We start from the raw sequence: 18,281 nt of genomic DNA, 5'->3' as shown, positions 1-18,281 counted from the left end.
GCTCGCCCTGCCGGGCCAGCGCCGGGGGCGCCGGGCACCTGCCAAAGGCTGGCGGGGGCAGCGGTCGCTCCGGGCCCCGAACCCCCCCCCCCCCCCCATGCCGTTCCGCACCTCGCCCCGGGCGTTGCGGCTCCCCGCGCATCGCCCCGCGGCGGGCAGAGGGCCGGAGCCGGCTCGGGCTGTCCTGCGGCCCCGCTGTGCTCCCCAAGCCAACTTTCCTCGGTGGTGGCCAGGGCGGCCGCTTCCCCCCCTCCCCTCCACCGCCGCCGCCTCCCCTCCTGGCACCGGGCGGCGGCCGCCCCTGAGCGGCTGTGAGCGGGGCCGCGGCCGCGCTGCCAGAGCGCAACGCGGCCCCGGGAAGAGAACCCTGCGGTCCCGGGGCGAGAGGCCGCTGCCGCCAGGGTCCGCAGTAATGGGAGAACGGAAATAAAAAAGAACAAAAAAAAAAAAGAAAATAAAAAAATTAAATGAAATAAAATAAATAAAATAAAAAATTAATTAAAATAGAATAAAATGGAAAAATAAATAGGAGAGGGAGAAAAATAGAGCGCGAAGTGGTCCCCTATCCGCCCATCCGCCCGCCCCGGCGAGACCCGGCCTGTCCGCCGCTCACCTTCGTTGCCGGGGCGGGCGCTCAGACGCCCGGCAGTGGCGGTGGCAGCGGCGGCGGCGGCGCCGAGGGCAGCGCAGAGCAGCAGCGGCAGCAGCAGCGGCAGGCGGCGGCGGTCCATGTCGGCGGGGCAGCGCGCAGGCAGAGCCGCATGTCTCCGCGCCGCATGCCACCGCTCCGCGCCCGCTCCGCGCCACCGGGACTGGGACTGGGACCGGGACCGGGACCGGGACCATGCCCCGCGCCCGCCTTCGCGCTGCGCCCGGGAGGGGCCACCCCCGCCCGGCCCCGCCGCCGCCGCCGCCGCGCCGCCCCGGGCCCTAGCGCCGCCCCGCCCACCTGCCCGCCCGCGGGGAGCAGGGCGGGGGGGCGCTCCCGAGCGGGCTCTCCGCGGGACTTGCGCGCTCGGAGGCGGCCGCCGCCGCCCGTGCGCCGGGACCCCTCGGCGCACCCGGGGGGGCGGGTGCCACATCCCGGACCGGGGGCAAAGCGCAGAAGCTGCCCCGAGCCCGGAGCGATGCCCGGTCACATGCGTCACGTAGCAGGGTCTCTGCAGTACGGGATGACTGAAGTCACATCACTCGGAAGCCTCGGTTGGGTGTTTCAGTCAGCTACAACCCGATCATGTCCAATTACGGGTCTTTCCTAGGCTGAATGCAGCGGCAAAGTAGCGGTAAAGCCTTCAGAGTTTCTGAGTGCAGCCATAGGAGGCTGGCTAGAAAAATGCCAGTTACATCACTCATCCCTTTGCTGCCCACAGTGATTCTAGTCTGCTTCATGCGGGACCGGAACGCTAACCCCACATAACAGACCGACTTGGACATCACTAAAGCAAACCGGAGCTGTGGCAGTGCTAGCGGCTTCCCCCCAGACGCTGCTAACTGTAGGGATGTGCAGCTTTACTCTAGAAGTTACTATGTAAATGTGTGTTTTAGAAACAGTCTCTGCATGAGTGCACCTCGCCTCCAGCCCTTAGCCCATCACAGGCCCTCGAGTACCTGTCAGAGCAGAGGGCAGAGCAGCAGGCATGCAGTACCTCTCTTCCACCACTCCCAAGGGGAATCACTGTAGAGCAGCACTTCCCAAGCTTCCCCTTCTGCGTATCATTTCTTCAGAATACGGACATCTTTCTTCCCAAGTGACTCATCTCAGGTCTCCAGAGCCACCCAGTGCGGCTCTGTGGAAATGGGAAAGTATTTGAATAATACTGAGGTCAAAGAAATACTTTACTCCAAACCAAAGTTATGCATCCACGCAGTACAAGGTCTTGCTCTGAATGTGTATGCTGTCTGCACAGCCAGCAAGAAGCAGGCTGCGAGGAAAGGGGCTTTCAGCAACAGCAGTGGAACTACAGTGTAGAAATGACATCAAAAATCTTTTATACTGCATGAAACCAAAATCCCATATTTCACAAACCAGTCTGTTAAACACCCGAACAACCTTCTTCTTGATGGGTATAAAAGAATTGTCTTATCTGTCCTCAGGGCACCACTATCAGCAGGACAGCCGAGAACTGCTGCCTGCAGCATCCGAGCTCCAAGTTTATCAACAGCAATGCTGCCTGTGGAGCAGCTCTGCAACATGGTACTGATGGTTAGCTATGCAATAGTGCAGCTTTCCTGCTGCCTAGCAGAAGAAGAGGAGGTGCTGGGCTGGTTGCAAGTCAGGGCCTGTGCCAGCATCTCCCCTGCATAATATTGGCATATCCCAAACTATTCAGTTTAGCTCTGCCAGGTTAACATCATGCTAAAGGGGCTGGAAGTGTGCCTAAGCTAAACCAAAGGAGGGGTAAGGCCATGAGAAGTCAGTCTTAGTCAGGTACTTGTTTCAAGGGGCTACAGTTGAGGACAAGTGCATTACTTTCCTTCTCCTTTCCTGTTTTCAGGTCTGATCATTCAATCACATTAAGGAATCATCAACTCTAATAGCGTCTGTTGTTTCATGTCTTCAATCCTTCCTTTAGCTTACATTCGTATTTACCATCTACCCTATCTGTTTCCTCTCTGGCCAGACTTCCAATAGGAGACAGAGAGATGCCCAGGGGCAGAGAGAAGAACAGGGCGGTCTGGCCATACGGTTAATGGTGCATGGCTCAGAGAAGAGGATTTCCTGTCCTCCTTTGTCTTTCTGAAGGCTCATTTCATTATACCTTGTTATTTATTCGACAAAGATGCTTTTCCACAGTAAAAAGTCCAGACAAATACACCAACTTCTGTTCTTCAGGTAGTGGGAAAACATATTTCCAAAGAAGCAAAGAAGGAAATTTTTGGCTCTCAATCTTCAAGCTGTGTGTGCATAAAACATCTGCACCTTCCAGCTGCAGCACCTGATTCTGCTCTTCTCCCCCTGTGGGAGTGGGAGGCTGAGCACCCATCACGGTTTTACCGCACAACACTGATTAGCTGAAGGAAAAGAGAAATAGGAGAGGCAAACACGTTCAACTGCCAAACTTGTTTTTCCTCCTCCTGGGAAGAGCTGCAGCGGTCAGCATTTCCCTTCCCATGCTATTCTGTAAAGGAGGAGCGGTTACAACCCACAAGACTTGGAGGTGGGAAAGGCAACTCCTTAGGGTCCACAAGAAGCCGGTATTCTCCAGCCGGTTCCTGATCACAAGCAGGAGACAGCACTTTGCCAAAGGCAGGAGCACAGCCCTCTCCTTCCACTAGCGCACACCACACCCCTGCACACCTCTGAGCAGTGTATTAATGTTGGCATATGGCTGATGGTCACAGGATGTGTGCCACACAGCCTCACCTGCCAAGAAGGAAAAGAGCTCCTCCAAGGACTCAGGGGTGGCAGCCGGAGCCAGACCCACACCCAGCATCCCCACACACTACCCTGCCCTGTATCACACCCCGAAGCTTGGACTGACCAGCATCCCTCCAGACTGAGCATGGTACCACATCGGCAAGGTAGCTGCTTTGAATTCCTCCCAAGCCTACACCTGTAAGTTTGGGATTGTTCCTACAACTTACCCACAAAGCCCACATCTGAGAGGATCCACTTCAGTCTTCTGCTGTGGTGTCATTTTTTGTAGCTACAAATTTGTGATGCCATTTTCTACAGGTACAAATCCAAGCTAATTAAAAGAAAAAGGGGGGGGGGGTGTGAGGGGGGAAAGAAAATTGTGGTAGGCAAAACTGATGGAAAAGAGGTGGTAAGAAAACATAATGGAAAACATAATACATGTTGCAAGCGATTGTGTGCAAAGTAGTAATGTCACCATGAACTCCTTCATGGTGGAGAGTTGTAAGAAAGAAATAAAGGTGGATATTACAAGTATCTATGTAATGTTAGATAGTGGCGGGGTTACCAGGTAAAGATTTTGTTTAAAAGGGTAAAGGAAATAGAAGAAGGAAGAGGAGGAACATCTTCACATGTGCAAGGTAAACAACAGATTGTGAACTCCCAAGTCTACCTCATGACAGCTTGTGCGCGCGCACACATACGTATTTTGGGTTAATTTCACAATCCATCAACCTTCTCTTCTCCTGGTGAGCTTTAGAAATGCACCTCCAAGAATCAAACAAAAGATCCGATTTTCATGTCTTATTGTGGACAGCTGTTAGAAAGCACCATAGCAAGGGACAGCATGGATAATACATCACGACACTAAAGCTGAACTACACAGAATTTGTTCTCCAGGTTTGAGAAACATTACTCTCAGCAAACACTTTGAGGTGAGTCACAGCAAACACATTCTGAATTCATAAAGATCTTCTCACCAGAGAACTCATCTCATTTGGGAAGAAAAGAATATTCAACAACGCAATCCATGTAACCCAATTTGGAGTATCAAACCTTTACAAAGGACAGCTCTCCAGCTAAAAAAGAATAGCAGAAATATTTGGAACACATTGAAAAAACGAATGCTTTTTAGAGAACTGCAGGTTCTGGGAGAAAGCAGAAAGGAAGACAAAATTCACTGCAAGTTTTTCGCAGTCTTTTTTCTCCCTGTGACACGTAACCTGGAGTGCATCGTGTTAGTTTAGTGCAAATTGCATGTTTACTCTGTTTAGAGTAATTTTGTGTGAGCTTAAAGGGCACCTTTGAGGAAAGCAAATAGCCTCTAGTGGCATTTCCATATAACCCAAGTGCACATGGTAATATCTTCGCCCTAGCATCCATAAAATCATTCTAGAGAAACACATAACCATGATTTATGATTTTCTGCCAACCCTGGACTTTAATTTCTTTAATATATTGAAGATCAAAATCCTTACTAAACACAAATTTTATCTCTTACATTTTTCTTTTGCAAACAGGGAAGTGACACATTCTGTGATTGCATAATGGAAAAAAGAAATCATAACACATGGGCAGAATGCTCCGGATCTCACGTTTGCATACTAAATAGGAAAACAACTTTCTGCCTAATGAAAAAATGTTACAGATTATTAGGAACAGCCACAGAAGTAATCAATCAATTTATCCAATGGACTGGGCCACAGTCTGCTTCCAAGAAGGCTTTTTAATGTTTACGGCTCTAGAGTGGCATTGTTTAATTAATTGAATGACACGAAACTTCTAATCTTAGAGATTTAAAGATAAAATATCGTCCTTAAAACAAACAGAAAGAATTAATGATAGGTTCACTACTCATAAAGAAAGGTGGCTGGACAATCCCCCATTTATTCAGGGAGGAGGCAACGTGCACGGCAGAACAATGCTTCCCATCGGTAGATGCTTCGCCTGCGACTCGATGGGATTGTTCGGAGGCGTGAGAACATTTCCTCCTCAATTTCTGGTACTTATTTATGAAGGTTCTTGTTTGTGATGTCGATATCCCTCCCCCTTCACAGAGACCTGGGCCGGCACAACATTTCCACATAAATCATACCAGGGGCAGCCTTTCAAAGTCTTTCAGTGATAATTTAGGCCTCCAAATAAACGCCTGCGTATATATCTGCATATCTTTTCAGATTAACTGTTTGAAGTGTCGAGCTCAAAATATCATAAACGCAAGCGTTGCTGCTTGAATTCATCATAAGGCAGCAGTCTGCCCTGGGCCAGACTTAGAAATGGTGCCAAGGAGGAACAACCCTCCTACAAACCATCAAGTAAGTAGATTTACTTGTTTTAAGCATTCTTTAGGAAAGATTTTACAACATAACCCAAAGGTCTCCCTTATGTACAATGTTTCCCTAAAAATGCAAGCAGATGAGGAAATGCAAGACGCAGAGCAATATAAGACAGGATGCAATAAAAACAAATGATGAACGAAGCGTGAAAAGTTACTTTAAATAACTCATTTAAAGCTAAGCTATAGCTCTTGCTAATCAATACTTAGACAATAATTCTGTTAAAATCCAGAAAAATGGATTAACTAGGCAGCATAAAAAAATTCAGCTTTGAGCAGCAGCGTAGCTGCAATTGTAATTATGAAGAGACTGCACACCAGTTCCATAATGAAAACAAAAAGCATTACTTGTTATGGAGATGGAATACAGCAGAAAAGCATGCAAAATGCAAATGCACTTTAACTGCAAATTCTCCCCGTAAAGGCTGAATCATTTGTTAAGCATGCAATAAAAAGGTGACACTTCAAGCACTTAGATTGAATTTACCTATCTGTAAACAAAAATCTATAGAAGCCATAAAAGAAAAGCTTCACTAACAGTACTGCCAGTTTTCAGAGAAAAGCAACATTTATGTGCAGGAGAGAGTATTACTACATCATGAAAAAGCTTGCCAAATCTCAGCTTGGACTGAGCATTTACAGTAGAAATCCATGAATCCTGTGAAGCCAGACTGTGTTATGGAGGTACTGGCAGACCTCCAGTGAGGTGCATAATGGCAAGTTTGATTAGTTTTTCTTCTTGCAGATCACAATGGATGTTCAAAACAAATTTGTCATATTAAAAAAAAAAAAAAAAAAAGAGAAAAAAATAGCCAGAAATGGGGATTTTTTTATTCTTATGTATTTTAACTAACTGGCTTTTTCCTCTTTACAGAAGATATTGCCAGGCAGCACTGGACAGTGAATAGGCAGTCACCTTTCACGTTTTAAAGTAAACGCTGCAGTACTTCTAATACTGGGGATCAGGATCCAATTTAGAGAATGTACTTGGAGAGTGCACAGACATATTTCTGTGATCTGGCTGAGCTGGATTGGAAGTATTCCCTTGTCTTTGCAGAGCCAAGCTTGCACATTGACAGCAAAATGGGTCGTCTATTTTTGCTAACTAAAAAGCTAACTGCAGAAATAGTTATTGTAAACTGCAAGTTTAAAGAGCATAACCAAATTGTTCGAAGTGTCAGTGCTCACAGCATGTGGAAACTCCTTAACAGTTTCCTTCCCATGCTGAACCTTTTGGATTTGACAATTGACTTGGTATCTTAATGCATATTTTTTAGCTACAGCAGAGATTACATAAGATCCCATATATATATATATATATATATATATATGGTCCGTTTGTATTTTGTGCCCTTTCGATGCTTTTTCTCAAATCCTCTCACCACTTGCCATGTAGTCAAAGATGGGGTATTCTCATATTAACCCTCTTGAAACTGGTGCCATGAGTTTCTTTCACGGTCCAAAGAAGCATGTGGGGATGGAATAGGATTAATAAATGCCCGAAAGTAGCATTATCTTAGAAGTCTTAACTTCACAACCAGCACAAAGGCATGAAATTATTTCACACCTTTGCTCAGAATAGCAAGATATATATTTGATTGCATGGTGTGCTTATAATTAGTACTTCCTAACTAAATGCCTCCCAGGAAGAAAATTAGAACTCAAAAGTTGGCAACCTTTTCCAAAAGACTTGTTCTGAGTTCTAATGACTGCGTGTAGATGAAGAGCCACTATTTGCTTCAAAACCTGCTTAGTTCAGCTGTTTGGGAAGATTAATTAATTTGGAAACTGAGAACATAATATATGATAATAGAGCTAAGTAAGTTCAGAGCAAGACGTTGTCAGGGTATACAAGTCTTCCAGAAGTTCCTTCATGGAAGCGAATGTACATGCCTATATTTTCCCAGATTTCTGAGCCTCCAATCAAAATACAGCAAGAGTAAGACCATAAGAGTTGAGGGACTCTCCTAACCCTAGCCCCCCCAAACAAACCTGCCCTCAGTTGTAGTCAGCAGAACAAATTGTCACCAGTCTCACCTGCAGTACTGAATACCTTCAACTTCTGCCACAGGCTGTGAAAAGTCCCCATCCTCCTGACACTTCATCCCAGCTGACTCGGGGTGTGCTGAAGTTGTCCAGTGTTTTCTTCTTGTTTGTAATGAGTTAATCACTTTGCCAGAACAGATGAGGTAGCTTTATAGTAATCCTCTATGGCCACTTGGGCCATGAAGAATTGCAGTTTCTGCTAAAGACTAAGATAACATTACCTAAATATTATTCTTTTTAATATTGCTGTTATAATAATTATAAAACACATGGAATAAATAAGCAGTATTAGTCAGCACTAATGTAATTTCTATTCTCCCAGCCCAAGAGGAAATAAACGACCCATAGCATGACAGTCTGTCAACTTTTGGTCAAACAATTCTCATTCATTAAATAGGATATTTTTCTGCCATGACTTCCTCCCCAGTCCTGTAGCCAGCTGCAGCTCTGTACTGAAGGATGGAGCTCCTCAGCCTTTCTACCTCAGAAGGCCCACTAACTAGCAGGACAAATGCAAGCATTTCATATTCTGTACTACAGATGTGCTATCTATGTCAGGAAAGGGTTATTACAAAGATTACTTGTTTTCTTGAACATGAAAAAAAATGGCATTTCCCACTGCAATATCAGATTTGGTTTATCCATCGATCTTTAAAATACCTTTAATCGTCAGTGTTCTTTTTCATGACAGAGGTAATCCAAGATTTAATGGGACTGTTAGCTTAAACATTTGCATAAATAGCATATCTCTTTTTTTTTTTTGAGCTGGCAGCAAAACATGGGAGAGTATGTGTGTTATTTTTATGGTACCAGAAATGGAGAAAGCCACTGTTTATTATTAGCCACTGTTCTTATTACCAAAGAAAAGTTGCTAGGAAAAGGTATACCAACACTGAAATTAGTCATCATTCTGGAGGCTTTGTGAGAGAAACACACCAACCAGTTTTCACTCATTTCCCTCCGATACCTTCTACATCAGCTCTGGAACTGGGAAGTAACAGCAGGGCGAATAGAAAGATGTGACAATTAAACAGTTTGGACAATATGGTTGGGGAAATTTATTACAGATAGTTGCAAGATTTTCCTAACCAAATGCAGTGTCCTAGCTCAAAAGGCAGCTGCAGAAAACATGTACGGAAAAGGGACCAGAATGAAAAGAAACTCTTGGAAAAGCTGGGGGCAATTAGTAGAAAATAGGCCACGTTCAGTTTCTAAACTGAACCGACACTAACATTGTGCCAAGCTGCAAAACTAAAAATCCAAATCCCACTGGAATCAAAGAGCGTTTCCGGAGAAAAGAAAAGAGAACGCTCATCAACAATGACATAAAATGAGAGCCTTCCATAAAGTGAAAAAAGGAGATGCTCTGCAGAGGGTCTGTGAAAAAAATGCCAGATCTGCGGAGGAGAAGGTTTCATTGAAACACAATGCATGCAAACAGTGTGCTCTGCTGGTTTTATGGATATGCTTCCTCCGACGTGACTTTGTTTTGAGTAATACTTTGCTTTAAGGAGTCAGTTGGATGAGTTATTACCATTGCCCAGAAGAGAATAGGACTGCAGCGTATACAGAAGTAAAAGCTGCTGAGATAAATCACGGGAAGTGGAAGGAGAGCTGTAACCTCTGTCCTGCTTAAGAATGGAGAACCATGCTAATGCCTTCAGAGAAATGCAAAAGCCTGAGATCTGTGACCCAGGGGCGACAGCGTTCATTCACAGGCTGAAGATAGGGTTCATTTATAGTACAGGTCCCGACTGTTGAGTTGTTTGGAGTTTCGTGTTGTTTTTTTGGTTTTGTTCATGTATTTTGTTTTGTTGTTTGACATTTTGCCTGTTGTTTTTTTTCTTTTCATTAAAATTGCAAATTACGCCATTATCCATTTCTAACTACTTTGCTGTTCTATAAATTTCAGATCCATATATGCTGGGGCACCTGCCCTTCAGCCTTCCTTAAGAAGACTGTGAAAGATTCTCGTGCTTTCTGGAATAATCAAGGCAGCATCTTTCATTACATTATACAGTATCAAGTTCTGTCTAGAATTAAATAACCAAGCCACATTGATTTTGCCAAGTCTTTTTTGATGAAGCAATCTGCACTGGATTTCTCAGATAAGCAAATACATTTCTATTCCTGTCACATATGTTTTCTTATTTCATTTTAGACCTTTTGCAAAAGAGATAAATAGGTTTCTTGGAGGCTTTAGAAGTTCAAGCTTATGACCTCCAAGCTTTTACAAGACAAAATAGAAGGTTGCTTACTAAAATATTAGGAAGGGGGTCTCCATCTTTAAAGGATGTTATTATTTGCGCTGCAGTTGTAATGGAGCTACAACACACCTACTTAGAGAACGGGGCCAACACTGCTCTCAGTTACAGCAGTTTAAATCCTTGGAGGCCTTTATTACTAGGAAAATGGAGTAAGATTTCAGTAAAATCAATTTTTAAAAGCACTAGGAGTTTGCTGTTGACCTCAGTTACAGCAATCTCTGCAGCTTTGCAAAAACAGGCTCTCTCTCTTAAATCTGACTGACGCCACTGATGAATTGTGCTGTAAAATTTACTGTTTCCATCCCTTAATACACAGAAGCTGCTGCTTATATTTCTGGACAATGAAGTAGCTTGTGAAAAGAAAGACTGTTTCAGGCAAGTGGGTGTTTTTTGCAAACTAACTGCAGAAATGCATGCACAGAAATACAGGCATCTTGCTCTTCCGTCTTGCATTGCTTCTCAGCCTCTTTAGCATTAGATTAAACCGCAGCAGCACCAAAGACTACAGAGAACGGCACAATCTGAAAGGTAGCACTGAACCAAATTGCTCCCAGCTCTAAACCCTCACAGTAAAAAAAAAGAAGCCCAAGAAAGCTACAAAATAAGTAGGTTCATTCTGATAGAATGGGAGACTACACAACCGCCTTGCTGAGCAATATTGTCTTATTTATCTTTTCATACTCCACTATCAAGTGTGTACCTGCTATTTCTCTTACTTTATATGTGGTGATGCTTTGGAGTTATAATTGTAAGGGGTTTATTGTTATTATTATTACTACATAATGGGATCCTCGCCCATGATTATAGCATCTAGGATACAACAGTAATTAATGCAAGAACTGTTTCACATCTTCAGACTTTCTTCGTTCTGTGCACACCTAGAAGATTTTGGACTTTTTAGCTGATACAGACTGAAATATATCTGGGATTCATGGTTTTCTAATGGCATAATATTATTTCCGTTGTGCCTTTTGTTTTTTCAGCTTTTTTCTCCATAAACGGTTGTCCTTGGTGGCACCTCATTCACCTTATACGACCAGGGTGAGCAGTGATACGTAAGTATCTTACCCGATACACACCTATCAATAATACATATCCAAACTTCCAAAGTCTTTTTATTTCTACCATGTCTCTGTTTGCCATCAAATCATCATGTGCACTCTGACCCTACACGCTTGACACGTTTTAATAGACAGAAGGAACAAAACTATCAGCTCTCCCTGGCACCATCTGGGGTTCTTTTACAGTTACTTTCTTCCTAGCTGCCTACAGCTCAATTTGGCGCTTTTTTTTTCACAGCATCTCCCTGAGCTTCTTTGCTTGGCTTCAGATTTCTTCGCAACATCACCTTTCAAGCCTTTACCTTTGTCACGCATTCGAGGCAATGCTGCTGTAAAGCTCAGGAGAGGGTTTTTTTCCCCCTTGCTATTCTCATTCTTCTTTGAGTGCACCGCAATTACAACAGGATATGAACTATCCTCCACTGTTATAGATGTGTTCAATTTTCTCTCTGTTAGTAGAAGTCTTTTCCCATCACTTTGGCCTGACAAACATGACATTCACACATTGATTGTATATGTCTGCTTTACACAGCATAGCTAATGACTTTCCCTCATCCTGACTTGAATTTTAGATTAGTTTTTCTACTGCTGTTTCCATTTCATCAATAATTGCAGAACAATTATCTCATTTGTGTTTTTTTCCCCCAAATGCTGAAAAAAATCCATGAATCTTATATGATGCAGTAAATATGAGGCTTTAAACTAATACTTTGTTCTAGAGCCTTGTCTTGATGTGTCTATCAGCCTGCAGACACCCCAATGACTTCTTCAGGGCTGTTGATTCTCTAAAGGGAATACAGTTCACCTTATGTGTAACCAACCAGTAAGTTTTTCTCTGAAAGTAGTTTTGTGGTTCTATGACACTAAATGTTACAAAATTTGAGATTTAATCTTAAAAACCAAGATGGAAAAGAGGTTTCTATCGCAAAACCTCCTCACTCTCTCACCTGATTATTCTATCATTTGCCTTAATACAAAATGCTTCATAAATTACACCATTTTCTAGACGCAAAGGCCAATCATACGGCAGAAGATTTTCCTTTTATCTCATGGGGATCTCAAATATTATCTCTTTTGCAAGCTGCTATTTTGGGCAATGAATCATGGGTGTCATTTACTGTATCACACAGCTTTTCATTTTGGATTTTCCAACTTGAGTGTAAATATCAAGTCTCACTTGAACTCACTTGCCCATTTCTGCTTTTTAAAATTAATCCTTTATAGGCTGTGAGATGAAAAAGGTAACAGTAGTACTACTGATCCGATTTCAGATAGCAAAGAAAAATGGGATGGGGAAAGTTCTTTTTCCTCTCCTTTTCACATGCTGAGAGACTAGCCTCATTTCTTCCCCCTAAAGCATGCTGTATGGCCCTGAACATTAAGAGATGCAAAGCTATATTTGTCCTATGTCTCATTTCTGGACCAGATCCTCCTTAGCCCAAACAGACAATCTGATTTAGGAAATTATTGTACTCGACGCCATTGGTGATAAAAGGAAAATTTCTTCTTTTTGACTTTAATTGAAAAAACTCTAAATAAAGAATACTTAGTGAAAGTCTTTACCAAGAAATGTAATATTTGAAGTTGCTTCCCAAAGAAACGTATGATGTCAAATTCAAGGCATGTGATGTCAAATCTGAGGCCAGGACTCTAACCTTCGCATTTCAAACTCAGGAGACATGTTGGTCGTTTTGACTATCAATTTCTGTATTTCAGAAGCCTCTCTGTTTTACTCAATGTGTCTTCCAGTGCATTAAATTTTGTGTGCTTTCAAATAAAAAAGTAGATTAAGAAGAAGAATACTTAAATCCTCACTACTACCCAGTGATCCTGAAATTTAAAAGGAGAATCTATCAAATCTGCTAAGACTTAGTTCACTTTCTTCCTTTTACAAACAGGAGAGGAGAAAAAATGAGTTATCCATGCACTTTTCCATATTTAAACAAAAATAATCCAAGTGAAAGAGTGGGGCATCTGTAATTCACTGGACATTTTGCTGCTTTGTGGTTAATAAAATAATTTGCATAGGGACAATGTGACACAAGGTTTTCTTTGTGTAACATAGGGAGTAAAGAGATATGACTGAGAGAAATCAGGGCTGCTACCTCTCAACACGTATTTAGAGAATTGTAGCCTCTGTAGTTTACGGCAACCATTTCCATATTGAGGACAAAACTTACTCTCTGAAGGTGTTTCATGGGTCAAAGAGATTAAAATGGCTCCATCAGGGGCAAGGAAGTGGTTACAAATCCACTGCAAAAGTTAAGGGCATGTTGGAATGAGGAAAGATTAAAATAGGTCTCCTATGAAATATGGCTATATTTCGTATTTATCTCCAGCGGAGGTTGTAGAGTGATACAAACATCTACGCATTGTTTCTGTGTCTCTCTCAGGTTTACTGTCGATCAATCACTGAATACCCTTCATGCATAAATATATTCCAGACAGTGCTTTAGGTATAGATTTTCCCATTATTATTTTTCAATTCCTTCTGGTGCTACCTTTCTATGGTGCTAGCCCTTTTCTCACTGTGCTCCTATGAATTAAATTGGTGCCATCAGATTTCCTTATTTCACAGAAAGGAATAGCTGTCTTTAGTAACATTTTTATCATTTCACCACACCTCCCCATCACCACATCACTACCGGTACAAACATGAATATAAACAGCATACACAATTACCCTATCCTTTTGGGGTACTTTTTGCACTATAACAGTGCCTGGAGATACCAGCCAGGAACAACGTGCTTTAGAGCTGCTATCTATGAGAATACAGTCCTCAGCCATAAAGTCCTTGGTATTAACCTGATAAGATATGCAAGGCACAGACAAGAAATTAAAGGGAAACAAAACCACAAACACTTACTCATTGCTAGAGTGCAGATAGAAAGAGGATTTGTAAAAATCCTTTCTCTGCCTCTTTCAGCCTAAACAATTACTGTTTTTTTCACCCTTACTGAGAACAACCCTAAGCACTTATAATACTGGTTGATCTCAGAAGCTTAAGTTAGGGACATTTTGCAGAAGAAAAAATGCTATCAGAGACAGTATTAAAAGGGAAGATACTGCTTTGATAATGTCTAAGAACAAAGAGACAAAAGCTTTGATAGCTCTCTGTAGAAGGGTTCTCCATATAAGCAGGGGAAAGGTTAGTACTCAGTGGGTAGTGAGTTATCACCTCTCAGGTGATGACTACAATCAAAGAAATAAAGCTTTGAAATTTTGTTTGGAAACAATACTATTTGTAGCTAAGCTATCACTATTCTAAGAGGGAAAATGAGGGAGGAAACCAAGATGTACAAGAGATTTTTGCTGCTTAGTTGGAAACGGTGTGTTGCACTAGCAAATAACATTTGCAGCTATTGGCAGAATTGCAAATACTTGCAGAAGCAGATTTGCAAGACAGATTAAACATGGAATTGGCTGTTCCTGCTGTTACACAATTCACTCTATTGCTTCTTTTATATACCCTTGAATGCTTTCTAAAAATCATGAGCTCTCATCCAATATGTTGTTTAAAGATCACATTTGGGGAGCCTGGCTCTTTGCATCATCACCTCAGTTTTGCAAGACCCCTGTGTAAGGTTGCTTGAAGCAGACAGAAAGCCAGGCAGGTTGGTTGGTTGAGCACTTTAGCACTTGAATGCTGTTAATTCTTTCAACAGCCACAAGGAGGCCAGGCAGCAATGCGCTTGCTATGGGTGCTGGTACAACCTTACACACAACCTGTCCAGCTTCAACAGGTCCACATGAGCAATCCTTTCTAGAGTGCTAAGCACACACCAAGCACCCTTGTCCAACCACAGTGCAAGCTGCCTTAGGTAAAACAATGCAAAGCTTAAGCTACTATCCCGTTAATAATTAAACACTACAAAATAAGGACCTACACTGCTGCACACTAAGCATGGGATTCTTATATTACTGTAAGCTTTGCATGTAGCTGCTAGGGACTTGGAAAGCGTGTTACAGATTTTGTAACACAGAACTTTTCTGAAAGAGAAAAGAGCCCTCACTGAAATAACTTAAAGTCCAGGAGAAGCTCATTCAGATTGAAAAAGAAGCAAGAAAGAGGGAAGAGAAATGGAATAATAAACTGAAACAGCAGGTGTGGGATTCTTTCTGATCAGGGAGACTTCATGGCTGTAGCAGAAGGGATTAGAATCTCAGCCACTCATTACAACTCAAAGCCATCAGAAAGCAGCCAGCGAACTCTGAGGAGACAGCTCTGGTCTGCTGACATCTTTCAGAGTACTGAGTACCTGCATCTCCATCTAATTTGCACTAATGGATACTGCAAAGAAACCTGTACTGGGAGCCTTAGTGACCATTCATTCCGTCCTCTGCCCTTCCAGTCCTATCAACTGGTCTGCCTGTAGCAGCACTGTAGGGCTCAGCAGAGCCTGACCCTGTGTTTCTCTGCAGGCCACTGAGAACTGGGGGCACAGTTGAGAGAGGTCCTCCAGCCCCAAGAGTGTGAGATGCTCCACAGGAGCATACTGCTGGGCTTCAGACTGGCTCAACATTGGAACTGAGCCCATAGTCTTCCTGAGCACATCAGTCCTTAATAACATCCTTCACATGCATTTCTGCTGTACTTGTTAGGGAAGGAAGGGTGTACCTAAAAGTAAACTGCCCTGACAGGACAGCTTGTGGGGCTGTGGAACTGCCAAATCTCTGTTTCAGGCTACTGCTTCTGCACAGCTTCAAACGCTTTTAATGGGCAACTTGTGAGAAACAAAGACAACCATCTACAGACAACCTCAGACTATACAGATTCATTGAATGAACACCATACTGAGTCAATACCCCAGCTGTTTACCTTGAGAAGATGAAAATCAGATGAAACTCCTGAGATTTTTGGCAGGTGGAACAACTTTTCTCCACAAGGAATGGATACGGTGGGTTTGAATATGTATTCCTGAAATACAACAAAGGTACTCAATTACTTTGGGAAAGTCAGTATCAATTTCTAAACTTCTACTGAGATACCATAAATAATGTTTTGCAAGCTTATTAATTTAATAGCTCTGATATTCATTCTGCTTCATCATGTGTTTCCTAGGCTTTTATTCATTTTGATTTGTTTTTTCCTCCTCAAATATTATTTTAAATAGCTTTCATGAGATTTCTGCATAATAAGTGTACCCTTTTGTTCTTTCTCAAGGAAGCTCAGCAAAAGCATAACAAATAGAGCTGATAAAAGGATACATGAAACACATACCAAAATCCAGGAGGTTTATTCTGATATCAGCGCCATTTAACTTCAAGCCAAGGCATACATCTCATCAGGCAGCACTTTACCAAGCTATTGGGAAATGGATTCAGGCCAGCATCAGAGCCCAGCGAGTAGTGGAATTCTGGTTTTACCCTCATCAACCCTTCCTGACTGTAAGCGTGCAATAGACTAATGTGTTATTTAGACATCCAGCTCAGAGAGGTAAGAGGGCCATTTTATGGCTTTCAACTTTGCTGGGTGAGCTAGAATTAAAATTAGCTGTTATCAAGAAAATAGAATTCATAATCATCATGGTAGAGTCTAAAATAAATTATGACATTTATGCTCACACATATTTTGGAGACTGAATGTGACTGAACAATTATCTCTAATTAAGGGGGGCTAGGGTCATTGCATTAATTATGTCCATCACAGCTAGTTAACAATATTGATTAACAAGATAATAATAAGAAGAAGCCATTCATCCCTGAATGGGGTTTTTTTAGCTTGTGTAGTGAATTCCTACAATATATTTCAAAGGAAAAGAACAGGATTGGAGGTTCCATAATTCCAACAAAGCATGATTTCAAAAAGGCTATTCTGAAAAACATTCCCGAATCAATCTGTTTTTGTTAATATGGAATAATTATTGAGCTACATAAACATACAAGAGCATTCCATAAGTGTGCCTGACATAGACAGGGAAAACAGTCTTTGATCCTTGAAGCAAAGGGATTCCAGGCCCAAACTTTGCAGGGCTGAAGACAAAGACAAATTAAAATCTGACTGACTGCAAGTGATTACAAAGAATGCAGATTTGCCGCAAGGAGCCCTGACCTAACAAGGAAATGGTTGTCTAAGAACGGCTCAGTGTAATTCCTGTTTTAACTCAAAAACAGTTGCGGAATCAAATTATGCATTATTTTGTCTTTGAGATATTATAAAAGAGAAACAGAGACATACATACGTTCCCTCTCCCTCACACACACACTCTTGCTGCTCTATGTGTTTTACAATAGACAAGTTTTCCATCCATGAGATGGCTTATTATTTTCAAAACAAAAGTCAGGTTTTTAGCTGCTTTTTTCTTTTCCTGCTTTTTGTCTTGATTTGTTCTTTTGTGTTTTAATGTATCCTCTCACAGCATAGTAACTGGTCCCCAGGTCTGGTGGCAAGCAACCCAGTGGATATCAAACATACCTGGTGCTTCTGAAGCCCCAGAGCCAAGCTGCAAATTGGAAATGCACTCCTGGGTACTCCATCAACAAAAGGGATCCTTGATGGGCAATTCCACTCATCATCCCTCTTAAGCCATCATCAGGCAGCTGAAATGAGACAACAATGAATGAGCATGTGCCTGATCGTTAGCGTGTCAGACATAGGTTATTAAAAACAGTAGGGGCAAGAAGAAAGATGAAGAGGAAGGCATTTGCCTCTTTGTTCTGATGTTGGAAAGCTTATTTGGGAAGAAAGGAGTTCTAGGAGGCACTGACATAGATATAAGCACTCGATGCAATGAAGGCATCCAAACCTTCTCTGTGTATTTTGGATAATGAAGTTTTCAAGAATTTCCTACTTTATATTAAAGGAACGTACATGCTAAGCTCATCTGACTTAGAAACATGCTCTCTCACCTGGGAAAATTGTTCCTATATTTCAATATTGCTTTTTCCTGTTGCTGTTTTGAGCCAAGGAACTATCCCACAATTAACGCAAAAGCAAACTTATCCTGACCCTGTTTATAAAGTACAAGTTCTTGGTCATGTTCAAAATCACCTTCTTATATTCACTACTTTAAAAAAGAAATGCAAAGCATTATAGTTTTTAGGATATAAAGCAATCACCGGTTGTTAACAACAATATTTAAACTATTCTCCTAATGCAAACATTTTAGAAGCAAAAATAAAGCTATAGTTGGGCTAATAATAACTACTATCCTCATTTAGCAAAGAATTAGACTCTCTCACAACTCATGCTTCAGACCAGAAATATAATAAAACAA

The 18,281-nt window shown here is 42.2% G+C and overlaps 1 protein-coding gene across 4 annotated transcripts in view; it reads right to left on the bottom strand.

The window, feature by feature from the left end:
- Positions 1–803, bottom strand: part of EPHA3 (EPH receptor A3) — a 220,164-nt gene extending 219,361 nt beyond the window's left edge. For all 4 annotated transcript variants that reach the window (XM_065676023.1, XM_065676024.1, XM_065676026.1 and 1 more), the window contains exon 1: positions 614–803. In XM_065676023.1, coding sequence (XP_065532095.1) covers positions 614–731 — 118 coding nt within the window. In that variant the 5' untranslated portion in view covers positions 732–803. The remainder of the gene's footprint in view (positions 1–613) is intronic.
- Between the last annotated feature and the right edge of the window lie 17,478 nt (positions 804–18,281).

This window comes from Lathamus discolor, chromosome 4, assembly GCF_037157495.1.
Source record: "Lathamus discolor isolate bLatDis1 chromosome 4, bLatDis1.hap1, whole genome shotgun sequence".
NCBI lineage: Eukaryota > Metazoa > Chordata > Aves > Psittaciformes > Psittacidae > Lathamus > Lathamus discolor.
The sequence above is the reverse complement of the archived record's forward strand: the minus strand, read 5'-3'. Positions and strand labels throughout refer to the sequence as shown.